The sequence below is a fragment of the Setaria italica genome, chromosome V (genome assembly GCF_000263155.2).
Source record: "Setaria italica strain Yugu1 chromosome V, Setaria_italica_v2.0, whole genome shotgun sequence".
Lineage (NCBI taxonomy): Eukaryota > Viridiplantae > Streptophyta > Magnoliopsida > Poales > Poaceae > Setaria > Setaria italica.
In genome coordinates this window covers 6968213-6991549 of record NC_028454.1, presented here as the reverse complement: position 1 = coordinate 6991549, position 23337 = coordinate 6968213, and the positions used below count along the sequence as shown (strand labels likewise).

At 45.1% G+C, this 23337-nt stretch overlaps 4 protein-coding genes across 8 annotated transcripts; 2 read left to right on the top strand and 2 right to left on the bottom strand.

Moving 5' to 3' along the window:
* The first annotated feature begins 517 nt into the window (after positions 1-517).
* LOC101763821 lies at positions 518-5324 on the top strand. 2 transcript variants are annotated; one of them, XM_004971555.4, is made up of 9 exons: positions 518-831; positions 1714-1910; positions 2611-2783; positions 2983-3267; positions 3508-3566; positions 3680-3716; positions 3800-3871; positions 4201-4504; positions 4642-5324. In XM_004971555.4, the coding sequence occupies exons 1-9, from the start codon at positions 687-689 to the stop codon at positions 5014-5016; spliced, it is 1647 nt and encodes a 548-aa protein (XP_004971612.4). In that variant the 5' UTR covers positions 518-686; the 3' UTR covers positions 5017-5324. The 2 variants fall into 2 exon arrangements, with proteins under 2 accessions (XP_004971612.4, XP_022682684.1); XM_022826949.1 differs by lacking the exon at positions 518-831 and having other exon boundaries at positions 857-1910; positions 2565-2783.
* Positions 5325-10539: 5215 nt separating this feature from the next.
* On the top strand, positions 10540-14168 carry LOC101773263. 4 transcript variants are annotated; one of them, XM_004968044.2, is made up of 8 exons: positions 10540-11055; positions 11633-11883; positions 12630-12701; positions 12826-12893; positions 12980-13130; positions 13226-13306; positions 13406-13495; positions 13719-14168. In XM_004968044.2, the coding sequence occupies exons 2-8, from the start codon at positions 11638-11640 to the stop codon at positions 13845-13847; spliced, it is 837 nt and encodes a 278-aa protein (XP_004968101.1). In that variant the 5' UTR covers positions 10540-11055; positions 11633-11637; the 3' UTR covers positions 13848-14168. The 4 variants fall into 4 exon arrangements, with proteins under 4 accessions (XP_004968101.1, XP_004968100.1, XP_014660798.1 ...); XM_004968043.4 differs by having other exon boundaries at positions 10541-10972; XM_014805312.2 differs by lacking the exon at positions 10540-11055 and adding an exon at positions 11339-11487 and having other exon boundaries at positions 13702-13861.
* Positions 14169-14474: 306 nt separating this feature from the next.
* LOC101774486 (EEF1A lysine methyltransferase 2) lies at positions 14475-17418 on the bottom strand. The gene is made up of 7 exons (XM_004968046.4): positions 17025-17418; positions 16686-16811; positions 15822-15956; positions 15650-15746; positions 15336-15439; positions 15105-15156; positions 14475-14828 (listed from the first exon to the last, which is right to left on the bottom strand). The coding sequence occupies exons 1-7, from the start codon at positions 17303-17305 to the stop codon at positions 14631-14633; spliced, it is 993 nt and encodes a 330-aa protein (XP_004968103.1). The 5' UTR covers positions 17306-17418; the 3' UTR covers positions 14475-14630.
* Positions 17419-19269: 1851 nt separating this feature from the next.
* Positions 19270-20342, bottom strand: LOC101774883. The gene has a single exon (XM_004968047.2). The coding sequence runs from the start codon at positions 20125-20127 to the stop codon at positions 19501-19503; it is 627 nt and encodes a 208-aa protein (XP_004968104.1). The 5' UTR covers positions 20128-20342; the 3' UTR covers positions 19270-19500.
* Between the last annotated feature and the right edge of the window lie 2995 nt (positions 20343-23337).

Below are 23337 nucleotides of genomic sequence, written 5' to 3'. Positions count from 1 at the left end.
AGAGACGCCCGTTCCACGTTGCCCGGGACCCTCCTCCAGCCCTCCTCCACTCGTCACCCCCATCAGAACTATCTCCCCAAACTACCCCTGCGGTGTATGCTCACAGCAGCGGAAACAGTGGCATATCTCGTGATTAATCTGCAAATCTGAGGCTAGTGTATGTAGCCTAACGAGCACCAGTCCCCCACCGCGACGCAAGAGATCCAGGCTGGGTCCCACGGTCCATCACCCCTGTGTCCTGCCCCTTTCGCGCCCTCTTTGCTTCAAACGCTACGTGCACCCGGAACTCTCCCACACTTTTCACTGCATGCGGGACCCATCACCCACGTGTTACTCGTGTGGGACCCGCCGAGCACTTGCGCCGCGTCGCACGCGGAGCGAAAAGGTGGACACGTCATCAGCCACCGTGCCCCCCCGCTAGGGGCACGCCGCGGGACGCACACGCGGGTCTCGCTCCCCACGAGGCAGTGGGAGACTGGGGGTACAACAAGACCTGACCGACTAGTGGCGCGCCGCGCAGTGTCACTAGCGGCGGTCTCCCTCCCTCGTCTCGTCTCCACTCGCGCACGCGCTCCCCCACTCCCCGCCGCCGTTTCGCAGGGCCGCGCCAGCACCGCCGGCTTCCCGCCGGGAACCCTAGATGCGCGGTGGGGGGCAGCGCCGCGCGCCGTGAGCCGTGAGGCGCGATGGCGGGAGCCCGCCGCGCCGCCGCTGCGGCGGTGGCCGTGCTTGCGGCGGCGGCGGTGCTGGTGCCGGCGGTCGGCGCCGACGGGTCGGGGGACTCGCTCGCCGACCTCGGCGGCGCGGCGAGGGAGATCGAGAGCGCACCAGGTAGTACCGCCCTCCGCCGCCGGCGATCTCTGTCTGCTGCTGGTTTGTCGTTTGCGGGCGATCGAGTTGATCGATTGATCGAGCGAGTTCGTTCGTCAGCTCCAATCCGTTCTAGCGGCGGAGGATGCGGCCTTTTTTTTTTGTTGCGATGTTGGTGGTGGTATTACTGTTGTTTCATTAAGGAGCGTGCACTGTTTTGATTAGTTACTTTGGTTGAGTATTTTTAGAAACTCTCTCAGGCGATCTCAGCTCACTCTAGATTGTCATATCTGAGATTGGAGTACGCTACCTATTTCATTTGGCTTCTGCTCGATTTCGCATAGTATACTGTTCTGGGGAGATTCCGCTTATTTCGGCGATCGCCGTCTCGTGCGGCGTACAGTTGTTTTATATCTGCTGATCCTGTCTGTAGATCTTCTCTGACTACTGCTCACTTTCTAAACCCGTACTACATGCCTCGGCTATGCTAATTTTAGTGGATCTTTAGTGCCTCGGTTAGAACAAGTCAAGTACTGGCTGTTCGATTGCTGTAGTTAATGGTCATGTCGGTGCTCTGATCCACCTGCCCCTTCTGGTCCTCTCTCGCCCGTCTCATTCACACGTTGATGCACATGCACCTGGGCCAGGCTCACACCACGCATTTCTTCGTTGGGACTGAAACTGCCTTTTTTATTTCCCTCTGTGAAATCCTAGTACTTTCCACTGGTTCCTATTGACAAAATTAGTCTAGATCTTCGTAATTTATTTATGCGCAGTATCGATCACTTTCTGCCTTCCGTATCGTGTAAGCAAGTGGGCACTTTAAACCTCAGTTCTTGGCAAATATATAACCATGCTGGTTGTAAAGGGTTGCAATTCATGAAAATATCTGTCTTATTTTAGAGGTGAAAAACTTGGGGCCATGGGCAAAGGGGCTGCTGAGAGGGATGCCAGCCGCAGCGGCGGGACCGGCAGCTATGGCCCCTCTCGCGAAGTATCCGCTGGTTCTGGCAGAGGACCGGACGCGGCGGCCTGATGTTCTCCGCCATCTGAGAATGTATGAAGGAGGGTGGAATGTCACCAGCAAGCACTACTGGGCGGTATGTGTCATTGTTTGAACTTTAATAAAGTCTCATGCACATAAAGCTTCAATTAGTTAGAGATGCCACTGTAGTATTCGGTAATATTTTTTGTGGTTGTTGAAAGCGGGTTAGGTATGATTCAGTTGGTTGCATATTGTGAACTGATACTCTGATACTTTGAGTAATCTAGAAGATCAAGTAGCTGGACTAGCTTGATTATTTCCTTCCCATAATAGGAAATACTGCACTGGCCAAGAGTCAAGACTACACAATATATTTCTGGTTGGCTAATTTCTAATGTTTACACTTGATGGGCAAAGTGTGCCTATGACACATGTCCAAGAACAGTACTCAGTTACATACTTAGTTGTCTAGAGTTCAGAAATAGTTGAAGAAGTTTAGTTTTCAGATATGTGCAGTAGATATTGTAGGGCTTCCTTATATTTATGAACTTTCTTTTGCTAAAAGAGTATTAATGCAAATCTTGAAATGGTAATGCCTTCATGGAATGATATTGCATACTTTTAAGTTAAACTACCTATATATTTACCAAGCATAATGAAACCTGTCGTTGTCCCCTTAAGAAAAAAAAAAGGCTTCTTACTGTTGAGTTTGTCCACTTAGGGTTAGACTGTTATTTCTTGATCCATCAATCTTTTTTCCATTTTGCAGAATACTCACATTCATTGCCACATTAGCTGAATCAAGTCTCTTTCAGTCTGTTTCATTCACAGGAGTTTCTGGATTTCTTCTTGCTGCCTTGTGGTTCATCTTTTTTGGGATGGCCGCAGTTGGACGATGCTATTTTCGATCAAGAATGGCCAAAGAAAAGGTTTCTCATGCAGATGTAGTACGCCCTGTGTTGCTCGTGGTCTTTGCGCTTACTTTAATGTAATGCACTTAATCTCTTCAATAGCTGTTTCTTCTTTTGTTTTGTATTTTTTGGGTGATTGCTGTTATAGGCATATGATTATTCTACCTTATTTTTATGGGCATTTTTCGTCCAGATAAAACTTCTTCATTCATAGTTAGTGTTGTATCATCAGTTCTTCACTGGTTCTGATTTTTTCTAATTATTCATTTTTATCAGAGCTGGGTGCATTGTCCTTCTGTATGGACAGAGTAAATTCCATGAAGAAACTACACGGACCGTGGATTTTGTTGTAAACCAATCTGATTTCACCATTCAGTCGCTACGGAATGTTACAGAATACTTGTCATTTGCAAAGACAATCACAGTTGCAGCACTGTATCTTCCACCAGATGTTCAAGGTCAAATTGACAATTTAAAGGGGGACTTAAATAAAGCAGCTGATACGATATCTCAGAAGACAGCAGAAAACTACATAAGGATAAGAAAAGTTCTCCATATCATGTACGTTTGAGTACTGTCCTTTCACTAGATTCCATCTTGTTTCCCTGACCTATAGAATCGGCATTTTACAGCTACTCGTGTGCTATATATTATCAGTAACCTTTCTTAGAAAATGACCCCACTGTACTGACAAGAAACATAATCGCATGCAAAAGGGCTAATGATGCCGTTGCTTTAGCAGTACTAGTAATGTTTTGCCTGCAATTGCAATTTAAAAATTTAAATCATATTTCCTTGCAGGTCTGTTATATTGATTTGCATAGCTGTGCTGTTACCAGTTCTTGCATTCCTTGGATACGGTATGCGGTCCTGTTAGTTAACATCCAAATTTATTCCTTTTCCTTCTCTGTAACATTATTTGTGTTACCACTATGTTCTGATTTCCGAACACATTAATCCCTTTTTTCTGCAGTGCTAGAGCTATATGGACCAAGATATACAGTTTACATGTAAGCTTTCTGCCCATATGCCAAGTACTATGCATTGTTGTGTACTGTTTCAGTTTTAACATCTTCCATTTTGAACTTGACAGATTTGTTACCTTTTGCTGTATAATGGTGGCGGCTCTGTTTATTCTTCTAGGAATTTTCCTGATACTAAACAGGTATATTGTTTACTTGACCTAGTGCCTTCCTTGTGATGTGAATGTGTTTAGGAGTGGTAAGACTATTGTGTTGGTGTGCCATTCTTGCTCAACCTCTTTCAGTCTTGTCATTTTTTGTTATGCAACCATCAAAGGAAATGGAAACACCTTTTAGGACCAGTATGTTAAGTAAATTTACTTGTGTGCTGATAAATGCTGCGCTGTTCATAATGTTGGCAAAAAGCATCAATTGTTTTCCCTGCCAAACATGTAGACAGTTATATGCTGTGGTAAGGATAATCTAGTTCACTATTTTTGGTATTAACAGTATTGTAATCTTCTCGCGACAGTGCTGCAAAGGATACCTGCGAAGCAATGGACCAATGGGCACAGCACCCTCAAGCAGAGACAGCTCTCAGCAACATCCTTCCATGTGTGGATGAAAGTACAACAAACCGTACCTTGTACCAGAGCAAAGAAGTCGTGGTGATGCTTGTGAGGATAGTTAATAGGGCTATATCTGCTCTTTCAAACCGAAGACCACATCATAAGCATCCTGGGCAATTGATGCCTTACTTGTGTTCTCCATATGATTCAAACTTCAATGATCGTAAGTGCAAGCCCAGGGAGGTCACGTTCGAAAATGCAACAACAGTAAGTATTGATACCATGCCTTTTCACTGAAGGTTTCTACCACAATCTGGATCACTTGAACTTCTGTTTAGTTACCTTCAATAATAGATTCGGGTCATGGATAGTCTTTTTTATAGCATTTTTCTTCAACTTTCCAGGCATGGCAGAATTACACGTGCTTGACCCAAGACACCGACTTGTGCTCAGGCAACAAAACCCTGACTCCCGAAATCTACGGGCAACTTGTCCTGGCTGCAAATGTAAGCTACGCACTGTACCACTATGCTCCTGTCCTGCTCAACTTCCAGGACTGCAAGTTTGTGCGCGCCACCTTCAGCACCATCGCCTCGCAGTACTGCCCTCCTGTGGAGCGCGACCTCGGGTTAGTCTCCACGGGCCTGGCGCTCATCGCCTCAGGCCTTGTTCTCCACCTCGTCTGGATGCTCTTTGCGGACCGCCCCCAAAGGGAGGAGGTGTCCGACCTGGCGTCAGGGTCGAGGATCACACCAGTAGACAGCTCTCCTCTACAGTAAGTGGGTGAGAGCGCTTACGCCCATGGTAAACCAGGATTTAGTACAGTTCCATGGCTATGTAAAATAGTATCGGTATAGCAGGGTTCCGGGAATATTTAGGAGAAGTAAGGAGACAGAAGCACTGCGGGGCAAAGAGCCCCATTTTGCAGTGGAGAGTTAGGTGGAATGCAGGCTTCCTTATGTTGTATGTTGAATTGCTGATGCTATGGCGCATGATATATCATTGTAAGAAGTAAGAACGATGGGATAAGTGATTAGAGGTAGCAAATCCCCTGCGCGTGACGAATGAGAAGAGTTCAGTTCAGTAATTCTGGATGTTCGCCTGGAAGGCATGTTCTGTGTCGTGACGCCTCTCTTGTGTCGAACGCTTTGTTGGCGTTCCCATGGTTGGAGAAACAAATCTTGTACTACGTTGTTAATCAGTGCTGAGAGTTGGAGCTTCATCAGCGAGACACGGACCATTTTACGGAGTAGTTCAGTTCATCAGCACAGCGCACAGAGTCCAGAGCAGCAATGGCTCTCAGGTCTGGCTTTCTAGGTTGTGCAGAAGCAGAGCGTCTCTATCACCGTGCCACCACAGAAATCTTTCCTTCAAATTATCATGGTCTCTTTGTGTGGACCGGGCCTGAAACCGTCTCAGAATTACCGGCAAAATTTCAGAATAGCGAGTGTTCAATGCGAGAGCACTGCTCTCGCAATCATTCCCCGTCAGTTGCCACCCAAATTGCCAGTGTTCTTGAGGAGCGAGGACAGGAATGGCAAATGGAAAAGTTGATCTCCAGAAAGCATGCATCCCCAGAGAAACAAAAGTTGGAGCAACAACAAAAGAATAGAGATTAAAAAACATATATGAAGGAATCTCTTTTTATTTACGTAAACTTCAAGTGAAACGCCTCTACCATTTTTACCACACCGCGCGCACTTGCAGCGGCCACGGAGAAATTTTACTCCCGTGAGTTGCAAGATTGCAAATTTAGTGCGCATGCCTTTCGTCTTCCTCTCCTTTTCGGTTTGAAGTGATTGCGCTGCATCATGGAACTAGGCAGTAGCTCTGGATAGAACGTGGTGAAAGCGTGCCAGTGTAACCAGTGTCATACTGTAGAGTTGTAATATTGTTACTTTGGTAACAACTGAGCTGCGAAATCATATGATGGCCTATTTAGTTTATGCATGCCGCTCCGATTTCGAAGAGGTGGTTGTGATCTAGACCTTTTTTTTTGCTGATCATCCTGAGTGTGATGCATAGGAAATGAAGAATTGTTCTTGCATGTACTCCATCCTCCTCAGGTTAATAAACCTCAATGTAATACATGTGAATTTTTTCTCTCTCGAAAGGGCAGCGAAAGCTTATATTTTACCATGATATTATTAGAAGAAGAGAATCTATCCGGTGTCTAAGGAAAATTGGACCCAAAAACCGTGCAATTAAGGGTAAATCCGCGTATAACTTCAGTCCATAGACTGCACAACAGTCCATATGAAATGGAGAACCGTGTTGTCTGATTTCCCAGGTGTGTGGTGCTAAACAATCACAGTCATGATATTGGACGCTGACTTTGCCAAGAGGCAACACAACAAAGGACTGAGAAACTGACGCGATGCAGTGTTTGACCTGTCCCCATCGTGGGGCCTTTCTTTGGGGCAATGATGGAGCTGATAGTCTTGAACCACTTGAGAACAGAACATTCAGAGGGGCATGAAGGAAGGAGGAGCATCTATTCATCTTCAGCCGGGCAACATTGCATCTTACTTTTGGGTTTCTTTCACACTTGCAAGAACGCAACCCGTTTGACAGTCTCAAATAAGTGAGCCTGATCAGAGAAATGTTGGATATTGAGGGTACGTTTTGCCAGTTGGCCTTTCAAAAAAAAACATTCAGGTCCTTTCGCAGATCATGATATGTTTCACCGACCTGAATGACCATTCTGCACGAATGATGCCGTCTCTTTTGTAGACCATGATTCGATCTGACAATACCCATGTATTGCGGCAATGGCGTTAGCTTCTACATACCGTATGTCTCCCATTGCCTAGAGAAGGTTGAGACTATAATACCTGAGCACTCCATCTGCAATCCATCCTGCACCCTGCAGGAGAGTGCGTACACATTGATCACTACCACGATCTCTGCTCCATTTCATACTTGCCATGCACCACACCGTATGTTTCCTTCTCACCAATTGAAAACCTCTCGAAATGTAGTGATGGGCAGTTTTATTTTCTTTTTCTTCTTTTTCCGTGTGCAGTATTACAGATTACTGATGATTGTTGCGTGTATGACAACGATCCACTTCTTGTATTTCAAGGCACTGATGATACATACGGCCGCTTCAGTTCCTAAAAACGGAGAACTGGGAAGCAATCTCAAGCATGAGCAAAAGTGCAAATAAATGGGGATGTGAAACTGTCGAATTGGTAATTTTCTATTGAAAGATTGTACAGAATTTTGACTCTTTTCGTAGTGCACGTCCACCAAAACTTCAGGGTTGCAAACAGTCGAAGCGGTAATTTTCTATTGAAAGATTGTACACAATGATTAGCTAGCCTCATAAAAGAAAGAACTTAACCTCTGCGTTCTGTGAGTCGTAAGATGAGAGGAACCTGCAGCAGCCTAACAACAGTACTTTGCTGCAGATATATGGGACCATGCAAATAAGGCCCCGTTTTCTTCCACTGACTTATTTTTAGCACCCGTCACATCGAATGTTTAGATACTAATTAGGAGTATTAAACGTAGACTATTTACAAAACCCATTACATAAGACGAATCTAAACGGCGAGACGAATCTATTAAGCCTAATTAGTCCATGATTTGACAATGTGTTGCTACAGTAAATATTTGCTAATGATGGATTAATTAGGCTTAATTAGGCTTAATAGATTCGTCTCGCCGTTTAGATTCCACTTATGTAATTGGTTTTGTAAATAGTCTACGTTTACTACTCCTAATTAGTATCTAAACATTCGATGTGACACGTGCTAAAAATAAGACACGGGAAGAAAACGCCCCCTAAATAAGACGCTGAAGAAAGTTGAAGTTGTGAGGCAATATGGGTCAGATGGAATTGACATGTGTACTAGCATATCACATGAGTATAATCTTGAGAACTTTAGCACTGCATGTATGTGTTGCATGTAGGTGAGTTGATGAGCAACACATATCTTTATGTGTATCTTTTGCTCCTGAGAAACCAAGTGGGTAACCATAAAAAAAACACAATCTTCTTACCCTACCACAAGTTTAGGGCTTTGGCAGATGTTGAGTTTCACAAAATAAATAGTTTACTCAAATACAAACTGTAGCTATTACTCTTTTTGCTTCAACAAAAAGGCAAATCACTTCTCACTGACAAAAAATAAGTGATGCCCTTCTGCTCCATATGTGCTGTAACCATTTTTATGTTTATTCAGTTAACCTGAATACAAAAGGTGAAGGAAAAGGAAACAGGTGCACCAAATTCTGTCTACCATTTAAACAAAACCATCACACGTTCTTCCATTTCAATTGAGAAAACACGATCCTTGTGTTTTGGGGGTAGATATGCAAAGGCCCTCAATTAGTACAGAAGATGTGTTTGTTTTAAACGAGAGATCATGGAGGCAGAGTATAGGCCAACCAAACCAGATCACGCACACCTAAACAACCAGGTTTTCTCAGCACGACTCCATATGGCAGCCGCATGTTGTGAGAGGAGAGGAGAGGAGACAACAGCTTGGTTGCGGGGTTCACCAACCCAACTCCAACCAAAGTACTACCAGACTGACCTAGTTGCAGCAGCGGTTTAGAAATGAGCACCCTTTTTGGCCAGTGATTCGGTCATCTCAGTTGACTGATGAAGCTCGGAGATGGTTTTGGTTTGGCACGTTTCAGATGAGTTCCCGGGAGAGTTGGTGATGGAATGGACAAGTCGAGCGGCCACATTTTCTTGTCTGAACCTGGAGGTCTTCAATTGAAATATTGAATACATAATAGACACGGCTAGTTGAAATCCGTATACTCCTCTACACATTAGTAGTTTAGCGCACGGAGCAGCATCAGACAGCATCATTTCATCACAAGACTATAGAGTCAAAATGCAAGCCGGCATAGCCAAATCAGCCATCCTTGTCGTGGCGATCCTTGCAACTTTTGCTAGGGCATGCCAAAGGCTAAATGAATGAATTGTCACTTCACATACTGGGCACCAAAGAAAACGCGTGCTGTTGCTAGTTGTCGAGCTGCCATTGACTCCCTAAGGTACCGAGGCAGATGATTTTCATTAGGGGAAAGTGTGGAAATACGGTGTGGAAAAAAAAACCCGAGAGATGTGTTTAGAGAAGATGCTTATGGGGAAAAATGGGTTTATTGTAACCAAGTTATACCAGGTGTGAGTCCAAAAAATTATATGAGGTAAATGCTCATAGGAGGAAGCCGAGAAAGGTATATTTGTAACGTGTATGGTGAGTCAATAAGGTGGCAAAATATTTTTAAGCAATTGTATACGCCATGGAAAAGAAATTCATACGAGTGCATAAGGAAATTGGTAGTGTTGTCTTTCCTTAAGCACCTTTTATTGCTCACATGTTTCTTTCTTAGTTTTCCTATCTCAACTCTAGAATTTTTGCTTATTGCTAACTGAACTTTTTGGAAGGAACAAAAGTAAGATTTTAGTACGTGAAACCTGCTCGATTTACCCCCGACTTGTGTCACGATCAAACATTACACATTTGCACACACAAGACAAAGGATTCCCGTGTCCGGAACCGAGGAGAGAACGAAAAGGAACTCCGGGAGAGGGGAGTGGGCATCGTGGTTTAGCGGCAACGGAGGAGTAGTGGGCGTAGCAGTCGCGGCAAACGTGTGCAAAGCGGTTAGCCTACTGCCTAGGGCAGTGGAGCTACTACAGGGGCACTCCTGTAACTTCCTTCACCCGTCGTCTGCCGTTGCAGCAGCGGTGGGCCACCTACAAGGAATCCGTATTCCCCTCGAGCTTTGCGTTGCGTTCTTCCAAGTACAGGGAGAATCTTCATGCTAACTTCTTTCCCAAAAGAAAGGTCGTCATGCTAATGATACAGCTATCATCCATGAGCTCACATCTCAGCCGTCTATTAGTTCCTAATCATGTGCCTTAGCTTTAGCAGCTCTCATGTCATGCGAAAAATGGAATTTTTTTAGGATAGGAAAATTGGATTCTTCAACTGAAATTGCATATCATGCAGGTTGGTCATCTGTCTGAATATTCTAATGAGTATACTTTTATTTTCGCAGCATAAAAACTTGTATTTGTTCAACAAGTTTGTGGTGTACCTCTCGACAATTCCTGTACCAAGGACTCGCATAATTGTACCATTACCGCCAGGACATGGCATAACATGCGGGCAGTACAAGCTGGTGAAATCTGAAGAATTCTTATAGGTGGTGTCTTGAGAAGGTACATTAGTTCTGCGATCTTACCTCGTTCCCTCCTTGCCCCTCTAAAAAAAGGAAAGAGAGAGAGAGAAAAACATTCTGAATCCTAGTAGGCTCCAATGAAAAGGGAAGGCTGCATTCAGAAGAAACGAGCCAAATGAAAGGTTGAGCCTTTCACCCCCTCCAAACCTCCAGAAAATAGAATAGAAAGCTTTTGGAAAGTGACAAGGAATCGGAGGCCATTCCAGGGAAACCTACAAAAGATCAGCAGTATCAGTGAAGCTGTTGCCGGGTGATATACCAGTGCTTATTCCCACCCTTTATCTTGCCTCTCTTCTAATTTAAATCTGCCCCCAAGGGAGAGAGGTGGTGAGAGGAGTTTTGCCTTTGCCTTGGCTTGGCCTCCCCTCCATCGCTGCATTACATCCGAGGGCACTCCATCTCTTGCGTCCCTTAACCCCCTCCCCCAATCCAACCCAATCCCCTCCGTGCCTTAACCCCGCCCCGAATCCAGCCTTCGAAGCTTCCTCTTCCTCCCGGGGCTCTGTTCTTGGTACTTAGGACAAGGTAAAGATTTGTTTTTTTCCATCATCTGGTTCTTGTTGTTGTCTGGTTCTTTCCCGGTCTTCCCCCTGTTCTCTTCTTCCTGGGTGAGTTTCGGTTTCTTGGCCCTGTTGTTGCCTTGCTTTTGTTGTTCTCATGGTGTTTCTTCGATCCAACACTAATAAATGCGCTTTCCTCGTGCTGTTGTAATGCTAGCAACCACCCTCCTCTGCCGGCTCTCATCAATTAGTCCTCTTCCACTAAAAAGTGGAGGTTTTACCTGTTCCTGGTACAATTGTCGATTAGTCGATCTACCGCAGATAATTCCAATACTAATCCAACCTCCATTTCTTGCGATTATAAATTTCGTATTTTGTTTTTTGCGAAAAAAATTGTTATTATTATCTCCAAGCAGTTGGTTTCTGTCAGTCAGTCAGTCAGTTGTAACATAGGGGAGCAGTTGCATGCGTGCATTGGATCCCCTCCTCCAGTCCGCTCATGCAACCGCATGCTCCTCATTGGATTCTTGATTCTTGCTGGTGTGCTCCTTGTCACTGTCACCAATGTTTCAAACAAAATTTGGCAGTTGTGATTGCGTTTTATTTATCTTCCGAGTGTCTGCAATTTTTGGAGATGGGGGGCATTGGGTTCCGTTTCACTGAGCCATGGATTGCGTGCGCGCAGGTCTGATGGGTGACCATCTCGCGTTGCTCGTGGACCGGCTGCTGACGGAGTCGACGCTGGAGGCGGCGATCGGCGGCGGGAAGCAGATGGTCGATCTGCATCCGGAGGCGGTGGCCGTCGAGTACTGCCATCGCGCCGTAGGCGGCGGCGGTGGCGGCTCGGCGAGCAAGGTGGTGGAGTGCAGGATTTGTCAGGAGGAGGACTGGGACTCCAGCATGGAGGCTCCCTGCGCCTGCTGTGGCAGCCTCAAGGTAATTCTGCTCTCTTTATTCTGAAACCAAAATAGTTGCTCTTCATTTTGTGGATGGTCTGTGGCCTTACAATTTGATGATTGTGCATTTTTTTTCCCTCAGAGTTCATTAAAAGTGTGTTTTCAGTTCCTGTTGTCAAATGAAAAATTTGCTTCCTTTTTTCAGCAGAAGATTGGAAAGTGACTAGTGGTCCCTGAATTTTATTTTGGTGGCCTGCTTGAGTTTCTAATTCTAAAATGGTTAATGTATAGTTTACTTGGCATGAAAACTGTTGACGTTTATGGTTAGGGTTAGATGTAGTAGGTTGTGCAGTTAGGACTTGGCAGTTCCCATGTTAACTTGAGCCATTGTGGACAAGGGCTATGAACCAAATCAACTGTGTTTATCACTATTTGGTTTGGAAGGCACTGCCTAGTATGTATTGGGCCATCCTATTGGACAGTGACTTAATAGTGTGTTGAAAGATATAGGTTAGGGGAAGGTGTTGGTAGGGGAAATGGATGGAGCTATCTTTGTGAGTGTGACCTTCACGCAATGTGTGGGGCAACTACCCTCATTCTGCTATATGCAAGGCAAAAATGTAGTTGAAACTTCAGGGAAACACAAACACCCTGGTGTTGATCATATTGTGGTTCTTGTTTCTGATAATGGTCACATACCATGCTATGTGAGGAATGAACTAGGAAGATTTCAGTTGGCAATACAGTGATTGAAACAAAATTAAATTAGTAGCTACTATCTTGCAGTATGCACACCGGAAATGCATTCAGCGTTGGTGCAACGAGAAGGGTGACACCATCTGCGAGATATGTCTGCAGGTAAAATGCTTAGGTGGATTATGCAAATCGGTTTTTTTCTACTAAAAATGCCTTGGGATACAGTTTCAATAAATGTATAACTGTGGAAACATGCCTTTGGCTTAAGTCTGCTACATTTCTTCAGCAATTCAGGCCAGGATATACTGCCCCACAACAGCTCTTTCACTATGGAAGTATACCAATGAACTTCAGGTACTCGTCCTTTTTAAGCATTCTTAAGCAAACTGGTTTGTCTTCATGCTTATTTCACTCTATAATGCTTCACCATCTCCGTACAGAGGGAACTGGGAGATTGCCCGTCAAGATCTCGATGATGCGCAGATAATAACAATGGTGCCAACAGAGCGTGATTTCATGGACAGTTATGAGGACTACTTGCCCATCAGGACGAGAAGCAGCACGCTGTGTTGCCGGACAGTCGCCATAATTGTGAGTTTCTGACATCAAATCCAACCCTGGTTGATGCGGTTTACTCTATCTCCTCTCTGAACAAGATCCATCATTGTGATCGAATCATTGCACAGTTCGTGGCACTCCTAGTCCTTCGTCACACTCTTCCTCTCATGATCGGTGCAAATGGGGAGTATTCGTTGACCATGTTCTCAGTAAGATTGATGATCATCATTCGCCAGAATCTTTTATGACTTAAGTTATTGTTCTTGACCTGATGTGTCTTATTGCGCATTCTGCTTCTGGAAATAAAGCTTCTGGTGCTGAGGACTGCGGGAATCCTATTCCCAATCCTGGTGATGGTCAGAGCAATGGCAGGCTTCCACCGTCGACGGTGGCTGCAGGTAATTTCATCACTGAATGTTTGTCCACTGCTGGAACCTGCACATCTGTAGACAAACCTTACAATCCCGCTGTTCCAAATGCAGTCCTGATCCTGTTCCTGCACAGTTTAGCAGCAGCATTACAATAGCACGTCACACTTGTTCAGATTTCTCCATCTGTAGTAGCAGCAACCTAGGTTTTTCTCAGGCATAACTCTCGGATCTAGATCACTTAATACTGCAGGAAAGCCGGGAAACATATACATCTTCATCAGAAAGCGAGGAGGAAGACGAAGAGGAAGAAGAGGATGATGCAGTTACCAATTCTGCAGCACCAAATTACTCGCAACCACGCCTCATACCAGTCTACTGACATGACCATGAACATGCCTTCCGACCTCCAATCTGACAGGAAGTTCCAGCACCTGTGTGTAGCTGACTGAAGCAAGGATGATCACAAGAAAAAAATCTACAAAATGAGTATATGATGACATAGTAAGATAGCCTGAAGCCACTCGCTTCTATGCGCATAGAAGAGAACGTAGTGGCCCTGTTACTTCTGTACATATGAGAAAGTAGCAGACTAACTGCAGCAAGTTCAGCCTACCCTTGTGTACTGAAGATAATTTGGTGCCAAAAATACTTGCAAATGGAAGGAAATGTTCAGTTTCTGAATTCACCTATTGCTGGCTTATCTTTTTCTTTCTATGATCTTGCATTTTCCATCACTGATTGCAGACAAATTATGCATTTTTGTTGTTGCTTTGATAGTTGGCCAGAAGGCTGTAATAGCTGGTCCTTTCTATCATGTGTCAGCATGCAGTTTTTTGTGTTTCTGGTTGGGTACTGTACCAATTTTTCACGCATTAAAACGCCGTACGTCGGATTGCATCAGTTGCCGTACGTCGGATTGCATCAGTTGCCGTACGTCGGATTGCATCAGTTGCTTGACACGCTTTCAAGGAGAACAATACCAAAATGAAATCCAGGCATCCGGCAATACCAAAACAACATAACATCTAAATTTTGAAGAACCAATCCGACAGTAAAATACTAAAATGTCATCCAGATACATCAGTGATTTGGGTACACAGTTAATATAGTAAAAGGTATAATAACTTTCTGGGGGGCAACAAACCAAACATACATGTATGTTTCACTTATGCAGGAAAGCAACGGTCGTGATGCAAGAACTATCCACATTAGGGTAACTTCGAACGTGGTCGAGGTAGCTGAACACCGCAGTGTCACTGGCTGGCAATCCCTCTGAGCCCATAGCACCGAGCTTTCTTTGGTTGAAGTTCTCCACCTCCTGTACCAACTCATCCTTGGTTCTGCTGCATGATGTGATGACCTAGAAAATATGTTGAAGTGACATCAGAGCTCTCTTTTAAATAGCCAGCCATATTTCTCTTACAGGGATATGCTAGACTATTCGTCATATAAGCTACTAACAGATAGTTACTAGAAAGGGTAAAATCATATAGCGAAAGGAGGAGCATAGCAATTTCTAGTAGATAACATCTGAATACGTAAGTTTTGCCAAACTGGCAGCTCATAATTCTGCCACAAACATCCTAGCAATAAAGAAAAAGAAAAATCCAGGTTCAATTCGGATAGAAGAACTGACCAATATACCACCAGGGGAAACCAAGCTAGCAACTGACTGCCAGTACATCATCCTGAAGTGCAAAAGAAAATAGATTAGAGGCTTAGACATGTGTGCAAAAAAATGATCTCGGTCTTTCTGTTTTAAAAAAGTTTATAAGCAATTAGAAATATGTAAGCATTGGTGTGAAAACCGAAGGTTTATGATAAGACTATAGACACATCAACATCTTTACGGTAAACACGCATTTACCTCTTCACAGGTCCATCAGGATGGAGCCCAATTGCATCAAGAGTCCCTTCATCCATGACAAGTTCAAATCTTCTCTCCACCTTTGACTCCAATACATCATCAACCTGCAAAAAGACCATTCATATAAGCTGACATGGTTCTTTTCTGCTCTTTCAATATCGAGGATAGTATCTGTACCTAAGATACAACCATATAGTCATGGAGGATATACTATAATATAAACTGAAGCACAAGAAGGGAAACAAATAGGGGCATGCAATATGGACATGCATGTTGATGTGAATTTACACTATATGCTTCACTGATGGACTCACCAAGAAATTAATGTGCTCAAAACCATCACGAATTGCAAGATTTCGTGCAAGCTCAATTGCGCCTTCACTATAGTCAATCCCAGTCAGATCAGAAAACCTGTACATTGTATATTAACACATCAGTACTGGTACTAACAACGAAAACTCATAGTTTCACGTTTCCTCAGCATACCCTTGCTTTGCGAGCTGTTGCAAGAGTCTGCCACTCCCAGTCCCGATGTCAAGTACACTGCAGCTGGGCAAATCCTTGCTCGAGCACAAATTTTTGGTCCAGCCTACACGGACATCCATGACCTCAGTGCCAAACCTGCAAACTCACACAAGTTTCGGTCAACAACAATATAAGCATTGAATCCTAAAATAAATAGATAGAAAAATACACAACTATATTTGAATTTCTTTTTGAATGGAAAAATGGCTGCAAAACAGCTGTTTGCCCAAAATCCAAATCAGTAATCTGATAAAAGGGAAAAGACTACTCAGCAGATTTTGATATCTTATCCCACCAATGGTTGGTGAACAAAGCTTAGAACAGCCAAACCTCCAATAAAAGATAACAATTGCCGTATTTTGAAAGTAAAGATGGTAAAGTTTAAACATGGGTAAAAGAAGGTTTTATTTTTCCCATCCTGAAGTGAATTGCCTTGGAATGCCAGGTCTAAGTCGGTTCGTAGTTGCAATATTGTGATGTGCTGCACTGCAGCTGTCAAATCTAGTCTGCTATGGGAATATTTACTAATTACAGTAAAATTTTGCTGTTGTGGATCCTAAAAAGGATGCTTCTAACTAATGTGATGCGCTAACAGCATGCAATTGCAAAAAGTCTGTACACCCTAGTTGCTGTAGCCATCTATACATTATATGCTCCTGATTGCTCATATAATATTCCGAGCCAAGTTCAAACCAAATTTTGTTATCAATGCCCATGGTACAGACCACTCGTTATCCAGGCAACAAAGGCTGCCACTCTAAATTATAGTGCATACGACAAACAAGTTTGGATAGATGGTCGTGAAAATAGCTTGAAGAATGTTACCAGTCATCAGCGTGGCTGCGTTCGTGGAAATTAGCAAGATCTTCAGCATAAGCACCATCCTGAAAATTCTGCATGGCCAGCAACGGAGGCTCCACGTCGCCGGAGTCAGGGACATCCTTGTCGAAGCTGTTCAAGATTCACAGTAAAGTAATTTGAACACACTGGTCCCAGACAAATAAGATGATCTGGACCAAATTGCAATAACCCAGAGATCATTGGACCAAATTAAGGGGGGCAGAGAATTGATCCCCTTTCTTTTCCCCAGCACAAGGAATCAGATCACAGAAGCTCGCCCATTCGCGGCACCATAGCAAGAAGAATGGAGTCAAATCAGTTCACCTGAAGTCGGAGGAGGGGTTGGCGGCGACCGACGCGGAGGGCGCGGCCGCGGCGGAAGCCGATGACGAGGCGAGGAGGACTTCGGCGGTGTCGGCGTAGCGCTGCTCGTCGTCGAGGGTGCTGCCGTAGTCGCTCTTGATCGACCACGAGTCCGCGGCCACCGACCGGTCGTCGTCCGACGCCATCTCGCCCGGGGGCCCGACGGGAACCCAAACGCCGCTGCCGACCATCCGGGACGGGAAGATCTCCGGGTCCTCCGGCGGCCACCGAATCCCCGCCATGGCGCTCGCCGTGGCCTCGCCGGAACCCTAGCCTTCCCGCGACGATGGCGTGTGCTGGTTGTGCCGGGAGGAAGGGGGACGAGGGATGCGAAGCGGCTCGGAGATGACAGGTGGGTCCGCGGAGGGATTGGCCTACGTGTCGGTGTCCCGGTTCGTTGGGATGGCGCGGGTACTTGGAGAGGGACGGCTTGTGGGTCGAGATTTCTCCAGTGAAATGTGGGGCCAAATTGTTTTGGGACCACAGGTCAGTGAGGTGGGTAGATTCTCTGGTGCAAGTGAGATTGGGTTGAAGGCCGTTAGGATCGCTGGGACTGGCCTGGACCGACTTTTTCTCTTTTTTTAAGGAAAAAATTGCTTGGGCGACTTTTTTTTCTTAGGTGGACTGGGCCGAATTTAGAATAGCTGGACTTTAGCTTCCTAAATAAATAATTAGCCCGGTATAGTCGTATAGTAATTTGAAGCAAATATTCTTTGAAGAAACCAACACCAACATTAGTTTACAAGAGGTCCTTTGATAAGTTCCTAGCCTCATGCATGGCATTGTCTTCTCAAATAAACACTGCTGAGATTATCGTATTATCAAATTGGAGTATATGCAATTATCAGTTAAATGGCGAGTTCTTTTAACTGTAAATTACCTGTTTAGTGGGCTCTGATTATGAAATCTGACCTCTTTGGCTTGCCTATATACAAGTTTATCTCGCAAGTTGCAACCATTGAGCACCGGTGTGTTGAGTTGTTGTACATCATTACAGGTAGATGATACACTGGCATATCCTATGATATCTCCTTGTTTGCTTCAAGGCAACATGACATAAAATAAGGACCATCTTGAGAGATATGATCCCTGTTGTTCCATAGCAAGTTGCATGTACAGCTGAGTCCCAGTCGACATTCGGCAAACATGTATATCTTGCTGGGTTTTCATACAGCTCTTTACTCCTTATCAGTATATTTTTTTCTACAACCTGTGTGCCGTCTGGCTAATTGTCCCAAACAGTTGCGAGTATAATACAACAACCAACCGTAGCATACTATTGCAGAAGTGAAAGGCGAGAGAACATACCAGCTGCTATGGTTTTCTATGTGCTACCATTCTCTAGATGATGGTACACAAACTCAATGTTTTGGCAACACTGACATAATCCCATAACAGATTATACTGGAATGAAAAATTGAAAATCCAAAACTACAAAGTAGCACAAATGCAAGGAACCTATTCATTTACATATGCCCTTTTCCATTCCCCATGATAATTGATGTGAAACTGAATATTCCATTCGAAATCAATACAATCTTTTTCCAGATAACAGAGCGCTACCACTCTAGACAACAGAGTAGCCTTCCAACTAATGCATATAGCAATTTTAAAAGAAAGTGTGATACACATATTTACCCTTCAAAAAATTATGCATCCATGTAGTGAAAAAAATGGACGGGAGCGGGTAATTGATTTGGGCCTGAATGACAACACAATCACCAAAATCAAAACCCAAAGCAAAAATAGAAGCATAGGAAATTAAAAATATTAAATGTTTATTAAATGAGATCCGACTCGAGATATAAATAACCTCAATTAGCTTAAAATAGTTCAAAAATGCTACTGTAACTTAATGTAAAGGAAATCTGACGTATACCTGTTTTTGGCTTAAATATTTAAGACTTCAAACCAAATTCAAAATTTCTACATAAGAATCTATTAGGAAATTAAGGTGTTTATATTAGTTAGAAGTATATATTTACATGTCCAAAATTATTTACATTACTAGCCCATGCTCTTACGGATAAATACGTCCGAAGCCTCGGAAATTTCTCTTGCTGCTTTCTCGTCTGACCAAAAACTGAGGGAGAAACTAAAAAAGGAGTGTCTTTTAGGATTTTTACTAGTTCAAATAATTACTAATGGATCATAAATGATACTCTGTTTTCTCATTTTGTTTCCCGAGCACAAAATTTTCTCATTTTGTTTCCCGAGCACAAAATTTGACAATCAATTTGCCAGTGGTGCGTGTGTAGAAAAAAGAATGTCTTTACAAAAATGGAAAAAGGCGAAGAGAAAAAAGAATAGCTGGAAGCTAGCTACTGTACACTCGGACGCCAGCTCAAGCTAGCTGCCGCCCGCCTAACACCAGCGAAACCAAAGCTGCTCACTCCTGGCGGCGCCCGGCCGGCCGGTCAACCCACCGACGGCCGCGTCACGGAACCTCCTCGATGGTGTCCAGCACCGGCTGCCACGCCCGGTGCCGCCTCAGCCCGGCGCCGCTGCCGCCGCTCGACTTGCCGGCGCCGGCGCGTGATTCAGGTTTATTATCCGCGGTGAGATCGCCGGCGGCCTCGAGCAGGCCGAGCATCGGGTAGACCCTGGCGCTATCACCGCTGCATCCGTCCTTCGTTGACCCCCCGCTCGCGCTCCGCCGGTCGTGGCGGTCGCGGGCGCCGCGATGTGCGGCGGCGGCGGTGAAGGTGATCCTCTTCCAGGCCGAGGCGGCGGCCGTGGCGGCGTGGGACTCGGAGAGCGCGGCCATCTCCTCGTCGGTGAGCACGGAGTAGAGCATGTCCATGGGCAGGAGGAAGTAGGCGTGGCGCGGCCGGAGGAGCTCGTCGGCGGCGACGCCGGGAACGCGGCACCCCACGGCGAGGCGGCCGGAGTCGCAGACGAACTGGCCCGGGTGGTCGAGCATGAGCTCCGACGCGCGCACCGGCCTCGCCAGCCGCGTCACCGTGCCGTCCGCGTGGATCACCTTGGTCGCCGCCGCTGCCGACGACGCGCAGCCGCGTCCGCCCGCGGGCGCCAGGGGTATGCACGACGGGTTGTTCCCCATGGCCGCCAACCCTCCACGGGGGATCAGGACTCAGGAGACCAGAGGAGAGACAGAGGAGAGGGACAAGCCGATGCCGACGCCACCAGATGCCGATGCCAGAGTTGGAGGAGGCAGTGATCAGAGGGAGAAGGTGAGGAGGGTGTATGTATACGACGCCGCGGCAGGCCAGGTTGGAGCACCCAGAGTTGGTGCGGCGCATGCATGGAAGAGGACAAGCAAATGATCACCCTGACGCCGAGAGGTTAGGGGCAGCTCGCCGGCTTAATTAATCCCAAAAAAAAACCGCACAGGGTTGTATTAATCAATTTAATCCCTTCCCGGGGATTAAGATTAACCAACGCAACGCCCGCTGCTGCTCCGGCCAGTACGTGGCAGTGAGAGGACGCGAGACAGCTATCACCATGGACAAAACGAGAGGCGTGCATGCACTTGGACGCGGTGGGAGGGGCGTCACTGTATCGGCCGCTCTAGCATGGCATCTGTTAATCACTTGTTTAATACTCTAATCCTTCGCCGGGTGTCACAGGATCAGAGGCAGCAGCTGAGCTGAGTGCGAGCTAGCTAGCTTGCTAATTGTAATCGGGCAGGCTGCTTTGCTGCTTGCCTTTTTCGGACCTAACTTGCTGCAGGCTGCTGCTGCTGCTGCTGCTGCTGCTGCTTAGAATATGGGGTCTGAAGAGAGCTTAACAAAGTCCGGCACCAACGACCGCTTTGGCAGTGCAGTGCTAGCTAGCCATTGTTGAGTTGGAGACCACAAACTCACCAGTTAACAAAGCTGTTTAGTTTCAATACTACTATTAAGCTGGAGCTCTTTTGTTCAGGGGAAAAAAAAACAGAGAGGAAAAGAGAACGAGCAGAGGTTGATGTGCCATTTGTTGATCCAGCAGGGGATGGTTGAACAGGAGAAATTTCAGACTATAACCTCGATCACCGTTCGATAATTTTTTAATTTTTGTTTCTATTTTGTCGTGAAGGAAGCATTCGAAGAATTAATCAGGATTGCATACAAAGACTTCGTATTCCTGGCTCTGACTTTGGCAGTGGACCATGGAATTTTTGTATATATAATATACTCGAAGTCTCGAACACGATAACGGTCGTTGAAGCAAACTAATTCCAGTTCGATGGGGGGAATAAACATTGGCCTAATTAACACATTGCTTTACTTTATTGTTAATCCCGCTCTAGTTGGGTGATCAAACAAAGGGGAGCTGTGTTGTGAGGGCTCCGGCGTGGCCATTTTCAGGGGAGGCGAGAGGCGACAGATCCAGCTTGCACTGCACGCGATCGACCTACCGAAAATCAGAGGATTCTGGCGTTTGGCCCCATATATTCCCCCAATCTCTGCCTGTCTGTGATCAGTCCAGTGCTGGCGAGACGCCAATCAAGGAGAGTTGGAATCTTAGGAGAGCATTTCCTTCTTTCTTTTCTCCTCATTTTCAACGCTTGCAAAATAAGATAGTACTCCTTCCGTCTCGAATTATAGGTCGTTTTTGTTTTTTAAAAATTCATACACTTTGTTATGCGTTTTTGTTTTTTAAAAATTCATACACTTTGTTATGAACTTGGATATACCTTATGTCTAAATGCATAATAATATCTATACATCTAGAAAGCTAAAACGATCTATAATTTAGAACGGATGGAGTAAATCACATCTGCCTGGTGGATCTATTTAGCTCAAGTATAGTGTGTGTCGCTAGAAAATGAACATTTTTTTGCAGGAAAGAATTGCTATTTGAATTTATACAGTACTCCACTGAGCTGGGGCCTGGGAGGGTAGCATTTTGAATGAATAATGGTGGCATGGTGCTCTTGAGCGAAAAGACGGCCTATGCGCGTGCTGCTGGAAATGCCCGTCATATTGCCACATTTTGGGGCTCAAGGATCATGCTGGAAAAAGCGAAGCACGACGTCCATGTGAAAGTCCTCTTTAGACTCCTATATTTTTCTGATCCAAGATATAAATCCATAGGATGTTAACATCTCTGGATCTCAGCGGGAGCAAGAGCTTTAGGTAGCATGCAGAGTGTAGAGTTAGGCCGCGGGTTGTAGGACATGGGCGTGCATGTAAAGAAAAACAAACCCTAGCTGTGGGATCGGCACGTGTAATCTTACCGTGTTTCTATCTATAATACACAATTCTTCTACGTGCTCAAGAAAAAATACCTATATATTATAACCTCAACTTTATATTCCCATCTATACATTTTTAGTTATTAATTGTTAAAGGTACATAAATTTTGACTTAGAACAAACCTAAATAATTTTATGAGGTTGTGAAGCAATGAAGAAAAGTAGCATGCGGAAAAAAGTGGGAATAGCTCTAACCGAGATTTATGGTGGCTTCCAGAGATTTATGGTGGCTTCCAGTCGAGTTTTGTGGCCGGGGCGGATCCAAGATAAAAGACTAGGGGGCTTATCTTTTCTTCTTCCTCCTTCTCCCATCTCTCTCTTCTTCTTCCTCCTTTTCACCTATGGCTGGAATTTGTAGGGGAATCCAGGGAGGCTCCAGCCCCATGTCAGATCCGCCCTGGTTTGTCGTCTACAAGAGTAGATTTCCACGTGCAAATTTAGGATGGTACTTCGTGTAATTGTGATTGATATTCCCCAGATCCAATTCTTAAGAAAACAACATCAACTCATGTGCAGCATGTTGGAAAATGGCCACCACATTATCACCCTCTGTCGGCACAAGCACAAGGATCACGTTGGAAATGCCCAACACACCACACCATTTAAAAGAGAGATGAGTGGCATGTGAAGGCCACTTCAAGGTCGTGTTTGGTAGAGCTCCATCTGATTCGGATTCTCTATAGAAGCTAATTCTCTGAGAGAAGTGATTCTGTGGCTGACAGTGATTCTCTTTGATTCTCTAGCATAAATTCTTGAAATCGGGATGGAGAATCACTTCACAGAATTAGGAGAAGCTACTTTTTTTTTTCATCTCACAGCCTCGTAGTTCATTTCAGAGAATCACCTCACAGAATCAGCAAAGAATCACTTCCCCCTGGAAAATTGTTTGTCAGAGCTCCTGCTGGATTCAGCCGAGAATCAGCTCTGAGAGCTCTGCACCCTCAATCTCCTACGACTATGAAGCCAATGAAGAAAAGGAACCCTAATTTTTTTTTTGTCTTTTGGAAGGAGGTGGTAAAGATGGCGATGCAAATGGAAATCAAATCCCAGAGTGGCTTCCGGTTGAGTATTTGT